The sequence below is a fragment of the Rhipicephalus sanguineus genome, chromosome 8, assembly GCF_013339695.2.
Source record: "Rhipicephalus sanguineus isolate Rsan-2018 chromosome 8, BIME_Rsan_1.4, whole genome shotgun sequence".
Classification (NCBI taxonomy): domain Eukaryota; kingdom Metazoa; phylum Arthropoda; class Arachnida; order Ixodida; family Ixodidae; genus Rhipicephalus; species Rhipicephalus sanguineus.
In genome coordinates this window covers 99576619-99602669 of record NC_051183.1, presented here as the reverse complement: position 1 = coordinate 99602669, position 26051 = coordinate 99576619, and the positions used below count along the sequence as shown (strand labels likewise).

The 26051-nt window shown below is 46.1% G+C and overlaps 1 protein-coding gene across 1 annotated transcript in view; it reads left to right on the top strand.

The window, feature by feature from the left end:
* Positions 1-1806: 1806 nt before the first annotated feature.
* LOC119402258 (putative neutral sphingomyelinase) overlaps positions 1807-26051 on the top strand; it is a 42821-nt gene continuing 18576 nt past the window's right edge. Inside the window, exons 1-4 of the mRNA XM_037669393.2 lie at positions 1807-2020; positions 5968-6064; positions 8761-8837; positions 13159-13342. Of these exons, the coding sequence (XP_037525321.1) occupies positions 1977-2020; positions 5968-6064; positions 8761-8837; positions 13159-13342 (402 nt within the window). The 5' untranslated portion in view covers positions 1807-1976. The remainder of the gene's footprint in view (positions 2021-5967; positions 6065-8760; positions 8838-13158; positions 13343-26051) is intronic.

Genomic DNA, 26051 nt, shown 5'->3' with positions numbered 1-26051 from the left:
GTGTGTTTTGAATGTGCCACGACTCGAGCAAGAGCCTCCTTCCCAGATTCCTTTCTGTTTCCAGAAAAAAGCGCCGTCGAAGTCGATCTTATGGTCGTGCTTCTCACAGTGCTCTGCAAGAGCGCTGCGTTGCATATCCATCTTCCTGACGTCGTTCTTATGTTGGCGCATTCTTTCTGGGAAGCACTTGCTCTCGCCTATGTAGATAGTTGGGCATTCCGAACACGGCACCCTGTACACTACGCCTTGGTGTTGTTCCCTCGAGGGTCGATCCTTCGGCCGCGGTATCACGGGTGGTCGGTCGCCATTAGCACGTAAAGCATGCGTAGTCATAACCCTACACTTTAAACAGTGACGGTGTGTCCGGATGAGTAGAGGTATGGGCAGACTTGCCCCCCCCCCCTTGATAATTAGGGGAGGGGGGGGGGGGGGCTGTGTGCACGTCGCACCGACTGCACGCATGAAAGAGGCACCAGACTGTGGCGAATTGACATTGGTTGGTTATGGGTCATGGCTCGTCTCCCACGATGGGACGTCGAGATCTTGTCTCAGCGCCGCCTTTGAATTTACTTAAGTGGTATAATTTTGTACTCGGACTGAAAGATGTTTGCCTAGTTTTCCGCCGGGACATTCAAGTGCTTCCGAACCAAAACGTAGTTCGCACTAAGCGAAAATTCCAATTAACGGGAGTCGACTGTTGTTTTTGCTTCTCTGCAGCAAGATGGAGCTATAGGACTGTTCATGGCCTCCGACACTTTGATGGCACGTGATGGCGAGCGCGTACTAGCCCGACCGCCGTGGTGCGCAGATATCTGCCATCGTTGCCTAAATGCATGTGTAATGGTGAGCTTGTGTGCGTGCCCTGACGCGAATTCATTGAATGCACATGTGGCCGGGTTAAATTATAAAAGCCCCGTGCGACCTTTCCACGTAATTCTGGCCTTACGGCAAATCTGCAGTGTCAGTCAACAACATATATAAACCCGGTGATTTCAAAATGAAAAATGTAAGGTCGCAGGCTACGAGACGGGCTTTTGAAATGCGCGCGTGACGGTCAGTGGTCCAGAAATGACCTTGGAAGCGCAGAAACACTCGGCACATCTCTACAGTATAATAAAGCAAGCGGGGGGTCACTGTAGGACGAGTTGCGACCTCAATGCCGAATATTTACCGCGCACATGTAATGCTTTCGTGAACGCCATTAGTAATGAAGCGAAATGGAGTCGACGCGTCGCGAGAACGCAATCTCGGCGTTGCAGAAAAAGCGAACAACTCTAAAAAACCGTCGTGTCGTGTTGCAAAATCTTCCAGAATGCCGTGCCGTGCGCCGTCGCGGGGTCGCCCGACCTCTCTGCGAGTATGTGAAGCATGAATTGGTGACTTTGAAGGCGTCAAAGAGGCGCGGCACTTGAACGCTATTTCGAGACATTTTTCTGCGACGCGTGTGAGCTCGAATGGTGTAGTACTACAGCGACAGTGACGAACCAGGACAACGCGCACGAAGCGTGAAGCGTATTTAGAACAGGCCACGCGGTGTTCCTGGTTTTTTCGCTGTCTTTACTTGAGCGCGCGCCGGGTTTCAGATTGCCGCGCGTGCTTCCCTCTCCACCGCAGATCTTTTTTTTTTTTTTTATCCTTCAAGAAGCCTCCTCCGAGTCTTGCGCTGCTTCTTCGTCGACGACGCATGGTTCGAGTGTTGAAGTCGCTGCCGTGACACATCAACAAACGCAAGTGTGCGGGATGGACCCCGCCGTGATGGCCGGAGGCGTGGATTTTGCCAGCCGGGATTTCGAGAATTGAGTGATTCCGGAAGCGATCGCCAGGAGTTCCCGCGATCGTCCAGCTGGCTTTCGTCGTCTGCTTCTTGTCTGGGCTTATCGTCCCACGGTGTAAGGCGGCTCGCTTCTATTTCTCTTGCTCCGAAGCGTGCCCCTGGGCTTGATGATCATTCATCTCGTGAAACGCGTCTCGCAGGAATGAAGATGGAAGTCGAAGTGCGTGTGTTGACCCTCAACTGTTGGTAAGTGGGCCCTTTATTTCGTCGTTACTCTGTCACGTCTGCTTCCGTTGAGTTAGGCCTAACACACGCATCGCTGCTGCGTAAGCTTAAAAAGTACTGAACCGTGGCGTAACGTCTCTCGTCTTTTATCAGGTGGTCTTCGCGGTCGCGATATCTTCCTGTGGCTTCAGTTTTTTTATGCTTGATTTAGGAATGAGCCGAGCGCGTTGCAGTTGCACTCGCTGCAGAGGAGGCCGCGGTAGCTTGATCTCGTTGAATGAACGTTTCTTTTGTACCACAGAAGACGCTTGTAACAGTCTGAAACGAAGAAAGAATTAAAGAAATGTATGCAGCTGTGTGTAGCGCTGAATTGGTCGTCCTATGCATGCGCCCCTCATTCCTAGTAACGAAAATGTCATACGGCTAATCGTTTGGAACAAACCGCTATGAATCAACCGTAGTAGATGTCAACTACGTGTCATCGGCATCCTGATAATTAAACGCTGTAGATAAATTACTGTTACCCGTAGCTTATCACCTACGACTCTTGTATCTCTTTGATTTCTGGCCCTTTAGACTCGTAGAATTCGCCGCAAAATAACAAAACACGGGGGGCTAGCTCTGCGTTTATTCCAACGGAACCGCGCGTAGTACTTTTCCGGGTCTCTGTGTAGCTCTAACCTCTCGTTTACACAGAACGTCAGGAAACGAACAAACAGCGAAAAACGCCGTACCGTCGATTCTTCGTAAAATCGCGCCGCTCTACCGCTTGCGAAAGAGAAAGTGAACGGCCGAATCGGATAGGAGAAAAACGAAAGCCTCGCGGAGAGCGCTTCCTCATTGCTGTCAGGCCATCCCGTTTCGTTTCCAGCATCTTCTTCTTCTTTCCTCTCTCGTTTGTTTGGGCGCCTGGCACACATATCCAGCCGACGCAATGTAGCCTGCGGACATTCCCTGGCGCTCTTTCGGCTGCCGCTTTTTTTCTGGGTCAGCGGAGGCTATATTTAGGTTCTTTATTGTATGTGTGCATACATGAATTGACGTTGTTTTGCGCGCTTTTCTGTGGTCTTCTGGTTGTAGTATGCCGATTAGATCAAATTTTGGTATTAAAGTGGAGAGACAGAAACGTCGCGAGCCGATTTGTACAACCCTCGTGCTTGTACAGCAGGATTGCGTACATGCATGCGTGAAATTGTGTTTGTTTATGGCAACGGTCAGTGAACCCGAGAATTAAACTCTAGAATGGGCTGTTGTGTGGCTGTTTGCATTCATTCACAGACTTATCATATGCGTACACAACATGGTGTTGCCATCATGAGATGCATAAAGTGAAGCAGATGCCTCATGTTTGACAGAATGACCAGCCTCTGGCTTGAAATAGCAACAGTATTTTAGTTCTGACTCACAGTTGTAGGTTCGACGTTGAGTGAACGGGGCAAAGACAAACACGCCTCCTAGCTGGGGTACAAGCCGGGTTGCATGACGGAAGTCACTGCTTTAAAGAGGTTGCTATTTATATCTGTTGTCAATGGCTTGGAGAGCCTTTGTGTCAATACAAGTTGGTCTGCGTGTTTGTAAGACCTCGTTCCATACATGTGAAACAGTCATCAACTTTTTCACATACGTCGCTTGAGGTTGTGTGGCAACAATAACCCGGCTGTAATTTAGACAACCTCGTACCAGTATGTTCATTGAGCAGATTGTCATCATCTTCAAACCCCGTTGAGTGATCTTCGTGCATGGCATGTCATGCAAATACTTCGTTTTGTCATGTTGATCTTTGTTCAAACCCTGAAAATTGTGCCAATCCTGAGATATGAAGTTTACTTAATCTATGGCTTCAGCTTTCAAATTATGGCCAGTTATCAGGAGACTTATCTCAGGCATTGCTTCATGGCTGTGGATATTGCGTTACACAGCAATATGCAGTTTCTATCTGTAAGCACGCTGAGTCGCTTCATATCTTGCGGATAAACTGATTGTGCCAGTGCCTGAAGCCTTGACATGGCATTTGTCTTCTTACAAATTGGAATAGCAAATCCATGACAGGCTACGAACATAAGTGTGATGTAAATAATCAAGAGGTTATGTTTATTACTAATGTAAAGAAAAAGTATTGCATGTAAACACATACATGCAGACCTTAATTCATATAATCTTTTTGATAGCTAAACATATAGTAAGAAACAATGGTAGTAAGTGTGTGATTCATAACAAGTGTCTGAGCATTAACAAGATGTTAAACAAATTTTCACGGATACACCTAGTGAACGTGAATATAAGACGTTCGAATATTTTGCAAAGAGCATGCAGAAAGAGACACATTTATTGCTTTGCAGACTAAAAGATATACATTAAAATGGCACTGTCTTCTGATTAATCTGTACTTGAATCATAAATTACATGTATATATGTTGCAGAGGTGAATAGGTGAGAGTCAGTAGGGTATCAAATAAACAAGCAGGAAGAAAAGTTACAAAGCAGTACATGTACAAGTGACTTACCACAACAGTGCCTATCGGACCTTCACAATATTGGTGTAGATTCAAGTTCATTATCTGCAACCTCTGTTGATGTTGTGCTTAATCGTGTCACTTGGTCGCACTGTTACCACTTGCTTGATAACTTCCCGTATGTCATGATCAGCATTTTTCACATTGTATCGTCACGTATGACAAAAGCAGTTGCAAAATGCATTTTGAAGGCTGTGAAATGGTGTGGGCGTTCAGTGTGCGGTATCAGCATGCAGCACTTTGCATCACGTTGCATTTGTATCTCTGCGACTAAGCTAAGGGAAGCATTTTTCACCAATCAAAGCATGAAAATACGGTTATTTTGTCTGAAGAGGAGGCACATGGCTGACTAATAAGTGAAATCCGTAAAGCGCAAGAAGGAGGCATGTATTGCTTCATTCATGTTTTGTTCATAAATTCAGACTGTGCGCTACAACACAATGGCAAACCAACAAATTTAGATGAAAATTTTGGCTCCCATCCAGATTACTTCATCCTTTTAAACCCCCTAAGAAGTATATGTGATAGTTTTGATTACGGTAAGGATTAGTTGGAAAGCAGTGGTGTGTGTGTTTCTTTAGTAGGCTTTTGTGTTGTGTTTACGCAGGCCTCAAGTCTCTCTGACTGGCCTAGATTTTTCCCAGTTACGTACTCTATTTGCTACAAGCTGAACGAACTGACACTCTTGACTCATTACTGACACTTAGAATGACAGAACCTTTTGATTTGAAATCGTGTGCAATGCACTGATTTTGTAAACACCTTAAAATTCAATTGTTAAACGATTTGTGACTTTAATGTTTTCTTTTGATTTCTTTGTTTCAAGCAAATTGTCATTATTACTTATGTCGCCCTACTTTTCTCGCACACTTCTTTCTATATTTTGCTGCAATTTCGCCACTGTATGCTGACCGATGAATTAATCCTCTGTTTAATTTTTGTTAGGAGGTCCCCCTGACAGTTCTTACTTTGGGACCTCTAATTGTTCAATCACAATGCAAAACGAATGTATATAAAAATGTATATATTTTGAATAAACTTGAACTTCAACACACTTCAGCTTCAACACATTAGGCTAGTCGGTAGGGATTCGTCGTGAAAGAAGGTGCCATGTGCAGACACAGACACAAGGGAAGGGAACAGCATTAGTATTGTCTAGTACTCATCTCTTATGTTCATGTTTGCTCACCTCAGTTTCTTTCACAATGCATTACCGACACTGTCAGTGCTTATGAGCTTGCACATCTACACCAAATGCGAAACAGTAAATGACTAATTTCATTTCATACTGGTCACGCTGACGGGTCGCACTGACGTTGATGTGTCACACCATTTGAAGAATGACAGATTAGTTCTTGTGTGAGAAAAGAAACAGTCCAGGTTATCTTTGGGTTCTGTTTCTTTTAAGCGTGCGGTCGGTGCATTACTCATGCTTACCTGCTTTTCACTGTGCAGGGGCATTGTTGGTATCAGCAAGCACCGTGTCGAACGCATGACGGCCATCGCGAATTACCTGGCAACAACAGAGTACGACTTCGTGTTTCTTCAAGAGGTGAGTATGACGCACGCTCCTGCGTCCTCCCTCTGGCAGTAACTCTTGCAAGTTTAATAGATCTGTTAATTTTATATACTTGTTTTATTTGTGCAACGATACAAGATTGTCATGGTTCTTGTGGCAAAAGGTGACTTTATGAAAATGTCACCTGAATAGGCCTCCAGCACCATATACATCTTCAGTTGCACAGAATAATGACATCAACGTGACACATTTATACAGATGCTCAATTAATAAAAAATCACTGCTAAGTAAACACTAATATTAATACATAGACTGTAGTGGCATTGCATAACACAAAATGGAACCATAAGAAACTTCAAATGGATATCCGCAATTCCACTCACAGCAGGTCATGAGAATCACAATCAAGAAAATATTTTTTCGATTGCTTACTGAATGTTACTAGTGTATGAGAGGTAGTAATGCAGGACATTAATAGTTGGTGGCCATCTAAACCAGTCTGGCTGGGGGACTGGAGCTTTGTCAAGCCGAAGAACTTCCAGCTTTTTTCCAATTCACTCTTTTTCACCTTATGTATGTAATGGTGAGAATGAAACATCTTGATTGGTTGACTGATTGATTGACTTGTGATTTGTTTTTGTTTTTTGACATAATGAATGCCGAATGTTTGAAGTCATACTGTGGTTTTAACATGCCAAGCTAACTCTGTAATACTGAGGATCACTGTAGATCAAGCCTCTAGATTAAATTTGGACCTTTCTTTCTTTTTTTTTTTTCGTCCTTTTTTTGCGCGCTGGAATTTTCCTGGAGAGATGTACATGTGCATGTTGTGGATCCTGTCGAAATATGGAAAAAAAAAACAAGAAAAAAAATGTCGCTTATTGTGAGCTGTGATGCTGGCATAGATTCTTGGGCATTCCAAAGATCACAACTCTAACCAATCTCTTGGTTGCTAGGGGGACCGATTTCAAATATTCCTTCAGGGCACAGGTTTGATTATTTTGGTAATGTCACTCACGTGGGCTGCCTGTTAATGGAGACAATATGAATGCTAGCCGAAGTGGAAGGTGAGAGAAAGTGAGGTTTCGCCTTGTGCGCGATCGTTAGAGGAATTCTTCAAACTGCAGCGAAGTGTCTCTACAAGCCTAACAAACTGCTATTAATTAAATGGATCTCAGTGGCATTCATATGCTCACAATGTCACCGGCTGTCAACAGCTGCTAAACAGCAATTAATGACAGGAACTAAATTCCAAAACACAGAAGTGCCACCATCAAAATGCAACCTCTGGCATCGGGATTCGAATTTGCAACTTCATGCTCATCAGTATGATACCATTGCCATGGCCATACTCATTTTCAAGTTGTATCTTTCGGGTGCTGGGTGTTTCTGTGGGTGTTGAATGTGTATGTTTTTCTCGAAAAGCGTGCGCATTAGAAACAAGTAAATGCAGTAATCTTTAAAAAAAAATACTCTGATTTGCTTTTACTTGCCGGCAGGAAGTGTTTGGGCGAGCAGGACATATTAAGGTAAAATTTCAGTGTTGCCAAAATTCATGTGCCAACGGTTGCACCTGGCGGACAGTGTGATGTTGTGTTCTTCAGACAATCTTCATTTTCATGTTGTCTTTCTGGATTACATAGTTTCCAACTGCAGGCTCATTTTGTGTTAGCATGAAGAATTCAGTTATTTGTTGAATGACGATTTGTAATGTTACAGCCGAGGCAGTTCTACGTGCTTGTACATTCGTTCTGGTTTATACAAGCTTCCATTACTCGTTTTCACAACTTTTAGCTTCCCATTTTCAGTGTAATAAAATGGTTACCTTTGCTGCAGTAGAATGTTGCCAGTTGCACCTACACTTGATTATTGAAGGGGTCATACTGTGATCGTCCAGCTATTAACAATGTATAATTGAAGCCAAAAGTAGGGCTGACCATGTGGTTACATGAACACAAAAGCTTCACTAACTGCCAATTTCAACTCAAATTTTCAATTAAAAATCACTGTTCATAAGCCCCTCGCTCTGACGACAACTACCATGTTGTGTTAGCAAATTTATTTTAGCGCACACTGACACACGGACACAGAAAACAAGGGTACACAAGTAAAATAAGTTACGATGCACTCATACCAACTAGCTCGTCTTTCAGTATTACTTCAGTTCATGTGTTAGCAAAGATTGCAGGGTCACCATTGTGTCATTAGCGCAGTGTCGTTCCAAAGTTATGTGCACGCCTCGTCAGGCTTTTCTAGGTCTGCACGCTCTGGCAGCCAGCATCAAGGTAAGGGTGTCGCCGTTACACTGTGCATCCAATTCTTTCACTGGCATGAAGAAAACCACAAGAACCAGGCAATGCCTGCGGAAAAAGTCACATGGATAGGTACTGCTGAGAAACATGTCTGAAAACATACCTTCACATACGCTGCTTATGCTGGCCTGTTATCTCATCACCACTCAGTGTTGCCGGATTGCTGTTCGGTTCATCTGCGATGAAATGCCATTCGAAGTATAAATTTTTTGCCGGATCGACTGCACCCTTGTCACCAGCCTGCTGTGGGAAGCATGCAGATTAACGTGCAATGCACTCAACACACATGCACATGCTTGAGTGCCTGTTTAACATGCACTCAAACTTGACGGTTGGGTTTCATAGCTCACACAAAGAGGGCTTATATCGTGATTGCTTACATCATGGATTGACGTCGGCTGACCTCTTCTTCCGCAGGTCTGGAGCCAGGAGGATTTCAAGCGCATCCGCAAAAAGGCCAAGCACAACCTTCCCTATGGTCACTACTTCTTCAGGTGAGTGTTTCATGTAAACAGGCCTTAGACTTGGAGCTTAAAGGGACACTAAAGGCAAATATTAAGTAGACGTTGATTGTTAAAATAGCGGTCCAGAAACCTCGTAGTGCTACGTTTATGCCAAGGAAGTGCTTATTTTGAAATAAAATCACGTTTTTAGTGGTACGCATCGCGTTAGCGCGCTTCAAATCTCCCACCTGAAAATACGACTTTCGTACGTCACTGCTGCCGTGCCCAACGTTGCCCGCTTTTACTGTGCGGCCGCCGACACTAGTAGCAGCAGAGCGGAAGTAGCGGGACCCACAGTAGCAACAACGGCCATCGAAGCTTGCCGCAGTCCCGCAGCGAGCACACACGCAGAGGTTTTGACTGTTCAGCACACTGGCACAATGGCATGACACTAAGCCACTTCGAGCGTAAGGGTTCATTCCGCGGCACCCAGTGAAAAGACACACCGGTTTCCTTGCTGCAGCACTGGCGTTGTGCACCATTCGGGCATCCGGCGATATCACATGCATGCGGCATTTTTGTCGAACTTTCTGTCAGAGAGACTTTCACGAGCGCACAAAACACACGCGGCAGTACGCGATCCCGAAACTACCACCACCACTGAGACGCGACCGCGTGAGCGAAGCAGTGTGCCGGGCGAGGCGCAGTTCGGCGAAAACGAAACCTTTGAACCACGCGCGCCGTTCCCCATATGGCAACGCCACGGAGGTTCTTTTTTTCATGAACCAAGCGGAAACGAACAAACAGCATTTTATTACGTCTTTTGAAGCTCGGAAGGTTCTTTTTTTACTGCTGCTAGTTTGATTACTAGCGATTTTTTGTAGGCCGACTTCCATACGTCATCGGGATCACTTCGAAAATGTCCCACCCGTGGCGCTCATCATGTGATACATTTAGCTTAATTTCTCGGTAAGTAGGGCACTGCTGTTGATAATATTGCCGTTTTAGAAGTTGTCATACATTGGGCTTTCACTCTGACACAAATTGTTATTTGCCTTTAGTGTCCCTTTAACCCTTTGCGGTCCGTTGTCGGGCAGCGCCCGACAACGCAACACGGCCGTAGCGGTCCGCTGTCGGGCCCCGCCCGACAAGGGTGTTCGTGGTTTAAATTTTGCTGTTTTCTCACCGCGAGTCGCGCGCATTTTTTGTATACATGAAGGGCCATCTCTTGAGGAATAAGTGAGCTTTGTTTGTTGAGGTTTTACTTTTTTGACACTAGGGTGCAGCACTATGATCAGCACAGGGCCTAGAGCGTACCCACTCGCGCGCGCGGTTCGCTGAGAAGCATGGCCACGTTTTCACCGCGTGCGTTTTACGGCGGTGCTTTTAGCGAAAGCGAGGATGACTTTAGTGAGGAAGAGAATTACGTGCCTCCACCAGACAGTGATGACAGTGATTCGACAGAAGTGAGTGACGAAGACGACGACGGCGGCGGTGGAAACCTGCAGTAATAACCCTGGCCTGCACACAGGGGAATGCTTTGAGCGGTATCATACGTTGCCCAAATATCACTAAAAGAGTTGCCTGCAGAATGCAGGAGCAAAAATAAATATCCTGTGCGTTTCTCTTCCACAGCTTGTGTTTTTATTCGCGGCGCCAGAAACTGGCGAAATAGTTTCGGACCGCTAGAGCCGGAAAGTGGGTAAAGGTTTTGGACCGCAAAGGGTTAACGTCACGAGGACTCATCCACCAATATGAAAGGGGCCAATCTAATGAGGCACTTACGGTAGAATTTCGAGCAATCACCTCCCCCCCCCCATTTCCATCAGCAACTTGAAATTACTGGCGATATGGAGAGGGTGCTTCTTTCCAAGAAATGCACGAAAATTCAAGATGGTGGCGGTGAAGTTTTCCCGCCAGGAAAAAGACAGCACACATGGACTTTTTCAGAAATCGTCTCGCTCTCGTTGCTGTCACGACACACTACGAAGGCTCACAAACACAAGAAACACAAAGGCAGCACAATTAGACCGTGGGAAACATGGAATGGAATCTCCTCCAATGAGCCAACCAATGAAACAGCTCTAAGCAGCGAACACAAATCTCAGAGGCCTTACTTTTGCTGACTACATCATCATAGGTACCATCTTGGAATGCAGGCCTCAAAAGCCATGCTGTTGCTTGCGGGACTCTGAAAATCGTCTGGGTGTCTTGCGCTAAGTTCAGGGTGCGCTCATTATGTGGGAAAGAAGATCAAATTTTGACGACAAATTTCTGGCACAGGCGCTTAGAGATCACGCTGCTAAGCAGGATTGGATGGTATTCAAGCAGGCCAGTGTTGAATGCACGTGGTGCGTGATCGGCATGCGGAGCGGGAAGGGAGGGCGGAGCTTTCTTGGAATGGCCTGGAAATCTGAAATTAGCAGTGAAATTGAAGGGGGCACTTGCAAAGAACTTTATGGTAGGGGTTTCACCTAAATAATGTCTGGCTTCTTGAGGGCCACAATGTGTGCAGCACTTTGAAACTTTTAGAATTTTTTTCATGTCTTTTATTGTTTTCAAACTCTTTGTTTCGTGTCTCTTATGGCCACTGGCATGAACACATGGTTGAGGATTTGAAATATTCCAGAACTATTTGAGGAAACATTCTTAGTTATGAATAATGGCTGCAGTCTAAACTCACTACAATGCAGTTGCATCATGCATAAACGTAACTGTTATGTCCATTACACGTTATAAAATTTTTATGCAGATCACACTGTAGTAGTGGTGAAAAATTTTTTCATCTACTTTATCGTATAGACGCGGTAACTTTTTTGGCTGTGAAGTCAAGGGTACAGAGCCAAATTGTTTGAATGCTTCCGCTAGTGAATGTAATCCCACAGTTGCGTCTGTGTTTTGTACATGAATGAACGTAGCATGTATTAGTGCGGTACATAAAAGAAAGGAACACGACACAGATGTAGCGATAGGTGGGTGCTAAGATAGCACCTACCTATCTCTACGTCTGTATCGTGTTCCTTTCTTTTTATGTACCGCGCCAATACACATTACGTTCATGAATGACCAACTCATCTGATCAGCAACACTTCTGAATTTCATTTCTTGCTCAACGGGCCTGTTCTTCTTCGCACTTCATAATCCTCGTGCCATCGTTTCGCTGATTGCGGAAACCGCGTGTAAAGCACACTCTCTTGCATTCTGTGCACGTCGAAAAATCATCCCGCAAGAAATAGTTAGCCTCTCAGGAGGCTTTATTTTGTCACCGGTTTAGCGGCTACCTATCTCTACGTCTGTGTCGTGTTCCTTTCTTTTATGTACTGCGCTAATATACACGCTACGTTCATGGATGACCAGCTCGCCCGATCAGCAACTCTTTTGTACATGAAAATTTTTTTAAAAACTCCCGTCATTTTCTACAGAGCGCTGTTTGAGACAGAACGCAGTGCATGCCAGTGACATATTTATATATATTTAAATTTATACGTTGTCATTTTGCGTTTTTGCATGTGTAAGACAGTCTCACCTATTATGTGCATCTTAGACACTAAATGGTGTCTGCATCTTCAGGTGGGCCTCTGTCTCAATCTCGCTCTTCTGTCTACTCGCCTCAGGTACTTGCTATGAACTTCGCCCACAAATGGTTGTCTAAGAAGACAAATTAAATACTATGCAACGCTGATGCCATGCAGCCATCACTTTCCACAGTGGTACGAAATGTGCGCCAAAGCGGACTACTTGGCATAGAAGTACGTGTGCAGACACTCCGCCCCTGTAGCTTTCCCTTCACGGCCAAGAAATGTCTGCGAGTATAGTATTCAGTAACTCCATGTTCGTTTTGAGGTATGACCTTGTTCAATTACAATAAAAGGGCACTGTTTGGAAGGGCAGTTGTTTTGGCTAGTTGGTACTGTATTATGCTTGATGGTTAGAGCGTAAAGAATGAGGGACACAGACAAGGGCAGGCCGAGATAGCACTTCTCTAACGTCTGCCCTCGTTCTCGTCACCCTTTCTTCATGCTACAACCATATTTCAGCCACCACGGTGGCACAGTAGTTACGCCAGCTTGACTGCTGACCTGAAAGATGCAGGTTCGATCTTGACCGCAGCAGTCGCATTTTGATGGAGGCGAAATGCTAGAGGCCTGCATAGTCGGTGCATGTTAAAGAACCCCTGGTGGTTGAGATTATCCGGAGCCCTCCACAGCGGTGCATCTAATAGCTCGAGTCGCTTTGGGACGTTAAACCCAATAAACCAACCAATTACCGTATTTAATTTGTTATTCAGCGATTCGGAATTTGTAGACCACCCGTTGGTTACTGCAAATGCTCATTCGATTGCCCCGGTCATCCTATTCACTTGCACTTGCAGCGGTGTCTTGGGCAGTGGCGTCTGCTTGTTGTCCAAGAGCCCCATCGTCGACACGGGCCTGCTCAAGTACAACCTGAATGGCTATGCGCACAAGATCTTCCACGGCGACTGGTTCGGCGGCAAGGTGGTCGGCCTGTGCAAAGTGCGCCACCGGGGGCTGCACGTCAACCTCTACGTCACGCACGTGAGTGGTGGCCACTCTGTGCGACTTCTCGACTCGCTTTGCTAATGGGGAGACTGGGGCGCAACCTTGTACACATTCTGTGATAGAACACTCTGTCGTGTTGCACGGGATTGGTCGAGGCTCTTGTGATGGTCAGGCATGAGCAACAGCAACCGGAAAAGGCAGTGCTGTCAATAATTTTGTCGTCTGCTAGGCAAAGCACGGGCACAGAACGGACGGAGATGCCGTTCCATCCGATAGGACAGATATAAACAGTCTCCGGACGACTTGGATTGGATCGAAACGTAAGCGCTCGGGCTGTAAAATTGAATTAACCTGCTTTGTGTGTGGCTTAATCCAATCCCGCACCAATAGTTTTCAAAAATGGCAACCAGCACCCCCACAGAACGTCTCGTGAAATTGCGACACCGCCTAGCGCCCAATCAAGACATTAACAGAAATAAATTGTTAAAGTCATCGTGCTCTTCAATTTCAAGCTTTCAAAAACAATGCACCAATACTGATAGTCAGTTATAATAATTCTATATTTCTTCATCCGTTGAAAACATTTCTGAATTCCCTCAGTTTGCCTATTGGTTGTTTGCACTCCCGTTCTCTCGTAATGACACGTTCCATTCTGTCACAGAATGTGTGCAAGATTTCCGCCCCTGCAGTCTCAGCCGATTTTCAGCTGTCTGTTCTCTTCTCTGATGCTAAAGTGATGCCACGTCCTACCCGAGGAAAGGGCTTAGGTCAAAGGGCAGCGGTAAAACACGCTAAGCGGTCATGCTCATCAAACTATAGTGGTTAGGCCTGTGTGAATATTGGAGTGCTTCAAATATTTGAATGAATATTGCGTTGTTCGAATTTGCTTCCCCACAAACTGTATTTCTGAAATTTCGCAGTATTTGAAACAAATGAATTTTTCACACATTTCGCGTATTTCATCACGTGTAGCCTGCCTGAATAGGTGGCGTCGCCGCAGCTTGGAGCTGCTGTGCTGTGAAACTGCATTCAGGAGAAATGTGCACTGCTGCGAAGCAGCACCTCAAAATTAAGCATGTGTATTACCTGCACCCTGATTATTTTCTTTTTTAAGTTTAAAAGAGTATTATATGGGCTTCTCCAGGCTAAGTAAGGCAAATTTTATAGCGTAACAAATTGTACTGCTTATAACTTGAACCCTACTACTATAGGAATTATGATACTATTTGAATTCACCTCAAAAATATTCTAATCTAATTACTGTTTGCTTTGATTTCATTTCTGACCTAAAGAAGTTACTTCCGCACAAGCCTAATAGTAGTGTATTGCCTCAAAAGACAAAAATGAAGTGTGCGTGCTTGTAAGCTGGTGCTTGGGCGTGAGCGCATCTCATGTGTTACACGCTAACCAACGGCCAAGTTACTGCTTGCTGCTTGCTGGTTCCGTAGTCGCTGTGCTTAACAAATCGTCGGCAGCCACTAACGTCTGTACAAACGCGCAATATGTACAGTGCCCATGGATTGAAACGCGTCATTTTAGGGCTAAGTAATGCACATATGTAAATTCGTTTCCACCATCATCTGTTCATGTCCTATCCGCGTAATATTAAGCTGTACACTTACATCAAAGCGAAAATCACTTTTAGTGGCCATAGTCACAACGACATGACTTCGTTATCTTGAGCGATTGTGGAAAGCAGTTGTCATAATTGAAGTTTTGATGTCACATTTTAATCGGGGAGCGCCGTATCTGCTTAAAAATGTACTAACAGTTAAAACATAGCAATGTGGAATCTGCTAGCCGGTCTCTGTTAAAGGGACACTAAAGGCAAATATCAAGTCGACGTTGATTGTTGAAATAGCGGTCCAGAAACATTGTAGTGCTACTTTTGTGCCAAGGAAGTGCAGATTTCGAAAGAAAATCGCGTTTTAGTGTTCTGCATCACATTAGCGCACTTCAAATCACCCGCCAGAAAGCGGTCTTTCTCACGTCACTGTTGCCGTGCCCAACGTTATCTGCCTTTACTGCGCGGTGGCTTGCACTGGCGGCGTGCACCGTTCGGGCATCCAGCAACAACACATGCATGCGGCATTTTGTCGAACTTTCTGCCAGAGCGACTTTCACGAGCACGCAAAACGCGCGGCAGTACGCGATACCGAAACTACCACTGAGACGTGACCGCGTGAGCGAAGCAGGGTGCCGGGTGAAGCGCAGTTCGGCGAAAACGGAACCTTTGAACCACGCGCGCCATTCCCCACGGCAACGCCAAAGAGGTTCTTTTGTCCATGAATCAAACAGAAACGAACAAACAGCATTTTATTAGATCTCTTGATGCACGGAAGGTTCTTTTTTTATTGCAGCTAGTTTGATTACGAGTGATTAATTGTAGTTGGACGCTCTCACGTCATTGGGATCATTTCCAAAATGTGCCGCTCGTGGCGCTCATCGTGTGATACATTTAGCTTAATTTCTCGGTAAGTAGGGCACTGCTGTTGATAATAGTGCCGTTTTAGACGTTGTCATACATTGAGCTTTCACTCTGACATAAATTATTTGCCTTTAGTGTCCCTTTAAGCCTAATGTGTTTGCTGACCACTTACATTGTAGTGACTCATTGTATGTCTACTTGTTAGCAAGTACCATGATCTATGGTCTGCTTTTGTCATGTGAAAGCTAACTGTGCATTCAAGTTGTGGTGTGGCTGACACCTCTTTATGCTGCAAAATGTCTTCCATCTTTTGAGAAAGTGCACACACTGCAGACTACCGATAATTGTGGCTTTGTCAGTAATGCAGTGATGCCTTTATGGATAAGCTTTTTTTAAAAATGTGCGTGAAGACATATTGGTAACCTTGGCAAAGAACAGGTCTGACCTGTGCGACCCATTGCTGCCAACCCTATGTAAATTGATAGGATGGTAGCCTGGGTTGTTTGGCGATTCATTATCGACGTGTTTTCACCGTGCAAATTGAACAAGGACAAAGGAGAAGGCAGCTGCCCCTTTAGCGTGCCCCTGCTGATGGCCATGGTGCAAGATTATAATACTAACTTGAACACAATACCTTTTTTTTTTCTTTTTAAGTATGGTAAGCATGAAATCTATGAAATGCTGTGTTTTGGCCATTCAGAATATGGAGAACGAAGGAATAACACAGAACATGGTGTAATCCAGCACCTCCAAATAGACAGTATCGTCTCAGCCAATCCATAGCATGCAGCCAAAAAAGAAACCATGGAGTCAGGCATGGGTGTCACACTCCCTGTGTTGTTTCAAATGGCAAAAACTCCATTAGCGCTCGGACCATTTTCTTCAAGAAACCATATCGTGCGAAGAACATGTTGTCATCGTGCACTTCCATTAGTTTCCTCAGCCATGCAACCATGGCGCCGGCACACACAGCAAGACCTGTGCATCTCTGGATGTAGTATTTGCAAACGGAAATGTTGATATTCTCTCCACATGGCGGCATCTCCGATGGTAGCCCGAACGTCTGGAACTGCACCATGCTGCAGCTTTCAGTTAGAGGAGGATTTCTGAAACATGTTTGCACTGTCTTGAGGCGGCAGCACATTCGGCAAGCATTCTCAAATCATGAATGGTAGTTTACCACTATCCTTCAAGAGGAAGGTGTATAACAGCTGCATCTTAACAGTACTTACCTACGGAGCAGAAACCTGGAGGCTTACAAAGAGGGTTCAACTTAAATTGAGGACGACGCAGCGAGCAATGGAAAGGAAAATGATAGGTGTAACATTAAGAGACCAGAAGAGAGCAGAGTGGGTCGGGGAACAAACAGTTAAGGACATCTTAGCCGAAATCAAGGAGAAGAAATGGGCATGGACAGGGCATTTAGCGAGAAGGCAAGATAACCGCTGGTCATTAAGAGTAAGAGACTGTTGAAGCGGTCTGTGCCTGAAGCATCAACGCGGAGCATCAGGGAGAAGAAGAAGAAGAGGAGAGGGGGAGAACAGAGCTAATAAATGGCGGAATACATCCGTCTCTCTCTAGCTCAATGTCTCAGTAATTTACCTTAGAGGAACGCTACATTTTGGCGCAGCCGTCAAGCGAACATGTGGGTGACATTCTTCGTTGATCGAACGTCACCAAGTGGGATAACCTTCTCCAGCTACCAAGTGGAAGGTGAGCCAGCGAAGAACCTTGCCCGCGATGTGTCAACCGCTACCCTCGTCGAGTCGGTGCTGCAAGGAGCTTCAATCAGCTGCGAAGAACTTCTAAAGACGGGATCCGCCAGGCTGGCCCTGCAGCTGGACGAGCTCGAGGACTGGGTCTTGAAGCCTTCGCGCCGACGCACCGTTGAAAAGGAAGCATCGGCGGAGGTGAGCATTTTTACGAACCTCATCGAACAACAACAACGACAGATGACGCAGCAGACTGAATTTCTCGCAAACGTAATGAGATTGCATGACCACCGACGAAACATAGTGGAGCCAGATATTTTCGAGGAAAGCTCCGCAAGCCCCAACTACTGGCTTTCGTTTTACGAATATGCATGCGGAAAAAATGGGTGGGTCTCTGACGACCAGAAGATTGAGAATATGCGCCGCTATCTTGGTGGTCTAGCTAAAAAGTGGTATGACATGCAACTTCTGCTTGAACCACCAGCATGCTGGGAAAACTGGAAAATGATATTTTTGTCAATTTTCCATCGCAACGCTGTGGAATGTTGGGACGCGGCTCTGCGCTTCACCTACCGGTGTGGTTCGTTGCTAGAATATGTTATTGAGAAACGGCGCTTGTTGTACGAAGCGGAGCCTAAGCTCACACCACCGGTAGCGGTAGCTTTAATTATGCAGGGACTATGCGCCGATGTCCGAAGCCAAGTTCAAATAAGAGACCCGAAGACATTTGAAGATCTCCTACAGTGCCTGGAATTCGTGTCGCCAACAGCTGAATTGCCGCAAGAATTACCGCCCTGTAAAACAGAACTGGTTTCTAACTCAGCTGAATTGAACGCACCACATGAACTGAACGCCTATGAGCAGTTAGTTCATGTGTCTAGCTCGTCACCTTGTCTAAAGAAAAGTTCATGCCACGATAGCAATGGTCATAGTGACACACTGTCAGTACTTCAACTGTTGCCGCTGAGAGAACCAGAGTCCTATGAAGAGCCCCAAATGACAGGCTTGAACGATACAGTATACGTCGTGTCCACTTGCTTGCTCCACGTTCCTGTTAAAGTCAATGACGTGGAAATGAAAGCCCTCGTCGACAGTGGAGCATCTGTGTCGATAATAAACAAGAGGCTCGTGGACGTCAGGAGCCTGCATGCTGGAAGGACTCTGCGCGTTCAGGGATATGATGGGACTGTGAGTTCTCGTAATGAGTGGACATCTGTAGTTCTTGAATTTCAAGGCCACAAAATTACAACCGATGCGTTGGTGCTGGCAGATGTCACTTACGAGTTCCTACTATCTCGCCCTGACATAAAGAAGTTAAAGATGAACATTTACTGGGACGACAAGGTTCTAATTGAAGACCGCCTAGGAACAAAGAATGAGATAGAGGCGCCTCGACGCTTAAGACAAATTGACTGTGAGGAAGACATACAAACAAAGTACCCAGAGCTCTCCTGCATAGGAAACTATCCTCCAGCGATACGATTTCATGAGGTTCCTTTCGACCTCGCGGACAAAGCAATTGTTCGAAGAAGTCCGTATAATATGTCCCGTGAAAAAAAGGTATGGTTGAAATCAGAGTTACAAGCGATGCTTGATGCTGGCATTATAAGACCTTCGGTGTCGCCATTTGCATCGCCAATAACTATTGCTCCGAAAGAAGACGGCACTTTTCGTCTGTGCACAGATTACAGGGCTCTCAACCAGCAAACTGAGTTGATACCATACCCAATGCCTAGGATTGATGATATCATTGACGAGACCGGTGGTTGCCGTTGCTTTTCACGATTAGACCTTTGCAAAGGCTTCTGGCAGATTCCATTGAAGGAAGACACAAAGAAGTACACGGCGTTTATTACACCGTTTGACTTATATGAATACAACAGGCTTCCATTCGGGTGGAAAAATTCCCCAGCCTGGTTTCAAAAGATCATGAACGAAACCCTGAAGCCGTATTTGGGCATATTCTGCAATGTTTACATCGATGACATAATTGTTTATTCGAAGACCAAAGAAGAGCATCGCGAACACCTGTCCTTAATTTTGCAAGCTTTGAGTGTTGCAAGCCTCAAAGTGAACTTTAAGAAAAGTGCCTTCTTCCAAGAAAAGGTAGTCTTCCTCGGAAGAGTCTTCGATGGGTCCACGAAAAGCACAAAGCAGGAATCCGTTGAGAGAATCTCAAAATTGGTAAAGCCCTATGACATACATTCACTGCGTGTGTTTCTGGGTCTGGCCGGACACTTTCGGTCTTTCATTAAAGACTATGCTATTAAAACAAGATGTCTCACACGCTTGACCCAGAAAGGTATACCGTTCCAATGGGATGGCGACTGTGAAAGGGCTTACTCTGACCTTGTGAAGATTATATCGTCGGACCCTATCCTACGGATACCAGACTTTTCCTTGCCGTTTGTGCTGAATACAGATGCATCACATTATGCGACCGGAGCAGTCCTGTACCAGAAGCTACCAGACTTGAATAACCAAAAACATTATGTAGTAGGGTATTACAGCTACACACTGAAGCCGGCTGAAGTGAACTACTCGACCACAGAAAAGGAAGCGCTGGCCGTATTGAAAGCTGTGCAGTATTTTCGAACGTACCTAGAGGGTGCAAAATTTACCCTCTTTACAGACCACCAAGCATTGACTCACCTACTCGGTATGACACAACCAAAAGGCCGCATCGCTAGGTGGGTAAATTATCTGCAACAGTTTGACTTCGTCGTGTCACATCGTCCAGGTCCTCTACTCACTGATGCGGATGCGCTGTCCAGGCTTCTCATACCAACCGCAGTTGACAATCCTATACAAATTAATCACACAAAGCTCTGGGAAGGTACCGAAGAAATGAAATTCATTAATGGAAAATATCAGGTGCCACCAACATTGATTCCCAAGATTCTGCATCTTTACCACGACACCCCCGAATCAGGCGGACATGACGGTTTTTGGCGCACGTACGGCAAACTACTGAAAAGATTTAAGTGGCCAGGTATGAAAAATGACATCAGGACCTACATTCGTACATGCCACGAGTGCCAAACGAACAAAGTCAAATACAAACAGCCCACGGACGTTATGATAACGACAGATCACTCCAGCGTCCCATTCGATGTTGTTCACTTGGACTTCGCAGAGCTCAAAAAGAAAGGGGAAGGGGTCAGGAAGACGCAAGCTTTCCTTCTCGCTATCGATGAGTGCACAAGAATGGTTACGGCCAGGGCAGGAAAGGAAGACGCCAACAGCATCATGGCTCTTCTGAAGGCAGAATGTTTTCGGAATACGAAGACATTAGTTTGCGACAATGGTCCGGCTTTCCGTAGCACAAAGCTTTCCAAATGGGCGAACGACCACGGAGTGACAGTCAAGTTTTGCGCACCATACCACGCAGCTGCTAATGGCCTCGCTGAGCGTGCAATACGAGACATCAAGCAGTACATGAAGATGTACCCGAACTTTCCTGGCGGTTGGAAATGCTGCCTCGAAGCCGCCGTGAGACATCACAACCGTTCTTGCACTAGTGGTCTTGGATGCAGTCCTCTTTTTGCCGCTTCAGGGACTGTACCGGTGCTTCCAGCAGACCGTGAACTGGGCCTTCTTGAAAACCTGGTGCTTTTTGAGAAAAAGAAAACAGAAAAACAGCAAGAGGCGTACAAAAAGAAAATGAAGAAAAACTTCGACAGCAGACGGAGCAGTGACATACCAGACATACAACCTGGAGACTTCGTCCTGGTGCGGAAAGGAATAAGGAATTCTAATGATAAGTTTTGTGGGCCCTTTCAAGTCGTCAAGACGGCTTCGCAACGTGGTATCTTAAAGACCATCTGGTACCTGGGAGTCTCTGGGCACACAGAATGCGCCTCCATCAGCAATATTTTTAAATATTACACCAGGAGGTGTGAACAATGAAGTCCGGGAGAGTGAAGCGGTCTGTGCCTGAAGCATCAACGCGGAGCATCAGGGAGAAGAAGAAGAAGAGGAGAGGGGGAGAACAGAGCTAATAAATGGCGGAATACATCCGTCTCTCTCTAGCTCAATGTCTCAGTAATTTACCTTAGAGGAACGCTACAACTGTATTCCAAGAGAAGGCAAATGCGCGAGGGGCAGACAGAAAGTTATGTGTGCAGATGAGATTAAGAAGTTTGCGCGTATAAGGTGGCCACAGCAAGCACAGGACGGGGTTGATTGGCAGAACATGGGAGAGGCCTTTGCCCTGCAGTGGGCGTAGTCGGGCTGTTGACGATGATGACGAGGCGGCGGCAAGTCAAGTTCAAGTGAAAGCCTGTTTCTGAGTTCGGGGGCTAGGTTGTTGCTGGCGGTAAGCAGAGCCTATTTGTAATTTTACGTGAGAGGTATACCTGCCCCACCTGCAAAACTGACGTTGTGGGACACACGCACACACAAAATATAACACCATCTAGAGGCAAAGTGGATAAAAAAGACAAAGCGGGACAGAGAAGGTGCTTGTGAGCCAAGGACTGCATTGACATTTCACTCTGTGAACTCGGGTGACACCCAAGTGAACGGGTACCGTTGCAACTGCCAGAGGAGGTCAACAGAGCACTCCCACCTTCCCAGACCTTTCCCCCTCTTCCTCCCTTGTGGTAATGGGGCGGACCGACCCCACCTCTGCAGTGTGGAGTCACGTTACAGTCAAAGGGACACGCACTGCTCCATTTGTGACCCCCTGTGGTATCTGCGAGACATCATTTCCGTCAAAAGGCGGGGGGCACTCACGCTGGAGCAAGAGCCTGCCGAGGCTGATGTAACAACCTGCAACATTTGCAGCACATGCCAAGGCTCACTTCGCAAAAGGTGAGGTCTAGAGGTGTGCACCGCCGCGCCGCCACCTGTTTTTGGTCCCGCCGCTCGCGCCGCCGCCGAAGTCCCAAGAGAGATCACGCTGCCGCGCAATAATTGCGACGCGCCGCCGTTAGTCTTTTCTTTTTATTTGAATGGGGAATCTGCAAATAAAATACAGCACTTTGCCAGAGGAGCTCTTCTCGATGTGTCCATGTAATGAACAGTCCATTTCAGCGGCCGCTGAAAAGCGGGAGCTCTGCGAGAAGCGCGCCCCCTGTTTCTGGTTCTTGTTTTGCAATGCCATCATGACATCATGAAGCTTTCAAACACTCTCGACACAAATGAGAGGGACGGAATGCGCTTCAATGCAACGAACGCAGCCCTCAGCGATCCGATTTTCGGTGCACAGGTCTTTTGATCGTGTTAGCCATCGATTTAGGTTTAATGCGGCCGCTTGTCTAACGCAGCTGTAAGGTTGGTACGCATTCCCTGCATCGTTCTCAAACATCTGGGACACATTCATATGCAAATTCAGACTTGAAAAGTTCCTCTTTCTGCGCATTTCGTCCACTCTCTTCTTACGCTAGGAATGTGCTGGCGGGTTTGGTGTGGCGACGTGGTCAAGAGCAAGGTGACATCATGGCTCACCGCTTTTTCGAATCACTGAATGCGCTCTGCCGAAATGGACTGTGGACATCTCCTTTGGATGAATGCATCGAGAATAGCTCCCCAGAAGTTGTAGTATCTTTTTATTCTCCAGAAATATCACGAGTATTGCCTGACCTTAACGCTGTCGCATCCTCCAGCCTTATAGGGCAACGAACCAACTCACTGAATAGCATATTCTTGGCGTCTTGGACCTAGTACACTGTGCATAAATAAATAAAATAGATAAGTAATATATATATCTCGGTGTGTTAGTACACTTTTTCCTTTCATTCTTACTCAAGCAAATCGATAAATAAATGCAGAAGTAAAGAGAACGGCAAACTTGGAATATAGCTGAGCAAGTTGGTAGGTATTCATGTTAGGAAGACATGACGTGAAAACACGGACATAAGAGAAAAGTCGACAGAGTGAACAGCTATCTCTCACGTAGACCACTACTCACACTTGATTGATAGGTATGGCCTCTTATGTGGGAATGCGCAGATAAACATTTGTGTCTACCTTCGGTTCTGCCGCTGTATGATTTTTCAGTTGTTAGCGGCGTTTCTGGTGTCTTGACTACTCTCCTCTGTCCGTGTTTGCACGCCCTGATTTTATAAAGGGCCCCTTACAGCCTCTGAAAATACAACAAAAAACAAAAACAACGAGCGCGTTATTCTCTCTTGGCGTTTCTTGTCTTTTGGTGTACTTCGTGATGACAGAACAGTGATTCATGTGACATCATCAGGGTACATACTCTCGACTGGTTCATATACGAGAAATAACAGTTCTTAATTGTCTCCCATACTGCTTTGCTATGCAGCCGCCCACCCGCTCTTGCTACTCTCGCACGACTATCGTGCGCGATTACCTGATTTTGCTCCATTTTGTGCATTTGCGACCTCGCATGCAGAAATAAGACTGTAGCCGACAAGAGCAAAATCATGATAGGTTCACACTTAGTGCTGACATTGCACACGTGCTTTATAAAGAAATAAGTGGCGAGGAATGTCCCCTGTAAGAAGGGTATTGAAGGCGAGAACGAAACCAATGGAAAAGGCGCCTGACTATATGATTTGTCCAATGGATGAACTCTTCACAGCGGAGACGATAGAGCTTTCCAGGAAAAAGGCGAGCCCGTTTCGATGGTTTTTTGTATATTTTTATTGTGTTAGCAATTGTACGGACACTCAGGACAGGTTTTCGCCGTTGCCGTCATGTTCCGTATAAACTCTAAATCAATTACATCGCTCCGCGCATTGTATGTTCTACCCGCGAGTAAAAGCTCGCGAACGTTGGCAAGGAATATAGCTAAAGCAGAGATGAAACAAGCTGGCCATCTCCGTCACACGGAATAACATCAACCCGCGTGCGAAGCCTGCCGTCGATTGCTCCAGCAAAAGGAAACGCCCCGCCCGTCATTTGCTGGGCGAAGGAGCAGGAAGGGATGTCTGGGGAGAGGGACTGCGTAACTCGAGCAGCAACTGTGAACTTTTGACCATAAGGGCACGGTCGAGAGCGCTGGCATGCGCGCTGTTTCGGCAGACATCCCCCAGCGAACAGCTCGTATACCTTCTACGCGCTGTGATCTCACTGCTTCACGCTCGGACCACTCATACAACAAACTGACCGAAAACCGCTTCTCTCCCGGGAGTGGCCGTATTGCCATACACCAGCGTTTTGTAGAGTTAAGTGAGATCGGAGCAAAAAGAGTTAACTGCTAGCCCTCGTTCGTGTAACATTACGGCGTGTACTTATCGCATTCACTGCTTCGCCCCTTACCCCCCCCCCCCCCTCCGCGCTGCCGCCAGTCCGATAAACCCCGCGCCGTTCAGGCGCCGCCGCCCGTGATTTTGGGTCCGGTGTACATGTCTAGTCAGGTCCTGTCTTTCTCAATTTCAAGAGGGTGTGTGTATCTACCCAAGCTGCGACACTTTCCCAAGCTCCACTCAGCTGTAGTATCGTTGATATCCCCCGGACATCGTTTATGCAAATTCGGTGGCTTCTCTAAAATCGCGGCCAATACAGTATTCGGGGGCCCAGTGGTGAACGTGGCCATGCGAACGGATACCGTGCTCCGAGCCATCCCTTGAAATAATGAGGATGACGAAGCCATCCTGTTTAATCTAGGGAGCTATTTTGTATGCATTCTGTGGCAACAGAACAAAACATCACGAGAAGACGAGAGAGAGCAAACAGCCAATAGGCGAGCTGAGAGAATTCAGAAATGTTCTCAACGCATCAAGAAATATACAATTATTACAGCTGAATATCAATATTGGCAGGCATTGTTTTTCAAGCAAAAATTGAAGAGTGCGATGACTTTAACAATTTAGTTGTGGTAATGTCTTGAGTGGGCACTAGGTGGTGTCGCAATTTGATGAGTCATTTAGTAGTGGGGGGCTACGTGGCGATTTTTGCATACTGTCGGCGCGGGATTGGAGTAAGCCAGACACAAAGCAGGCTGATTCGATTCTCCGGCCTACGTTTCGATCCAATCCAAGTCATCCGGAGATGTTCTGTATCCGTTCTATTGGACAGAACGGTGTCCTCGTTCGTTCTGTGCTCGTTCTTTGCCAAAATGATTGACAGCACAGCCTTTTCCGGTTGCTATTCTCACGTCTGACCGTCAGACGAGCCTCAACCAATCCCGTGCAGATCCCTTTCATTCTCTCGTGACATTTCATTCCGTTCTGTCACAGAACGTGTGCAAAATAGCTCCCCTATGGAGACTTCCTAAGGGTAATGCAAAAGAGTATAGCACTGATTCGCTTGTGCGTCACCTGCATTCACGGAGTGAAACATCTCTGTAAATATTTTAGGTTGTCACTGACTGTGTATTTATGCACCACAGCCGTACTTCTCAGGTGCAACTGGGAGCAGTGCAGGTGTTAAGTGACACACTTGAATGCAATATGTCCAGCAAATGTGCTGGCAAAAAAACATGCGCTTAGCAGTCAACATGACGGCAAAAAGTCATACGTTATGGTTGGCACCTTGAAGCACCAGGTAGAACGCCTGTAAGATATGTACCAGTGGCTCTCACTTGGTAGATTGTTGCCCCAACATGCACGCACATGCATCATAGAAACCGCAACACCAAAGAAAGATCAGTGAACGTCTTCCACTCTCTTGCTGTGCTCAGCAATCAATG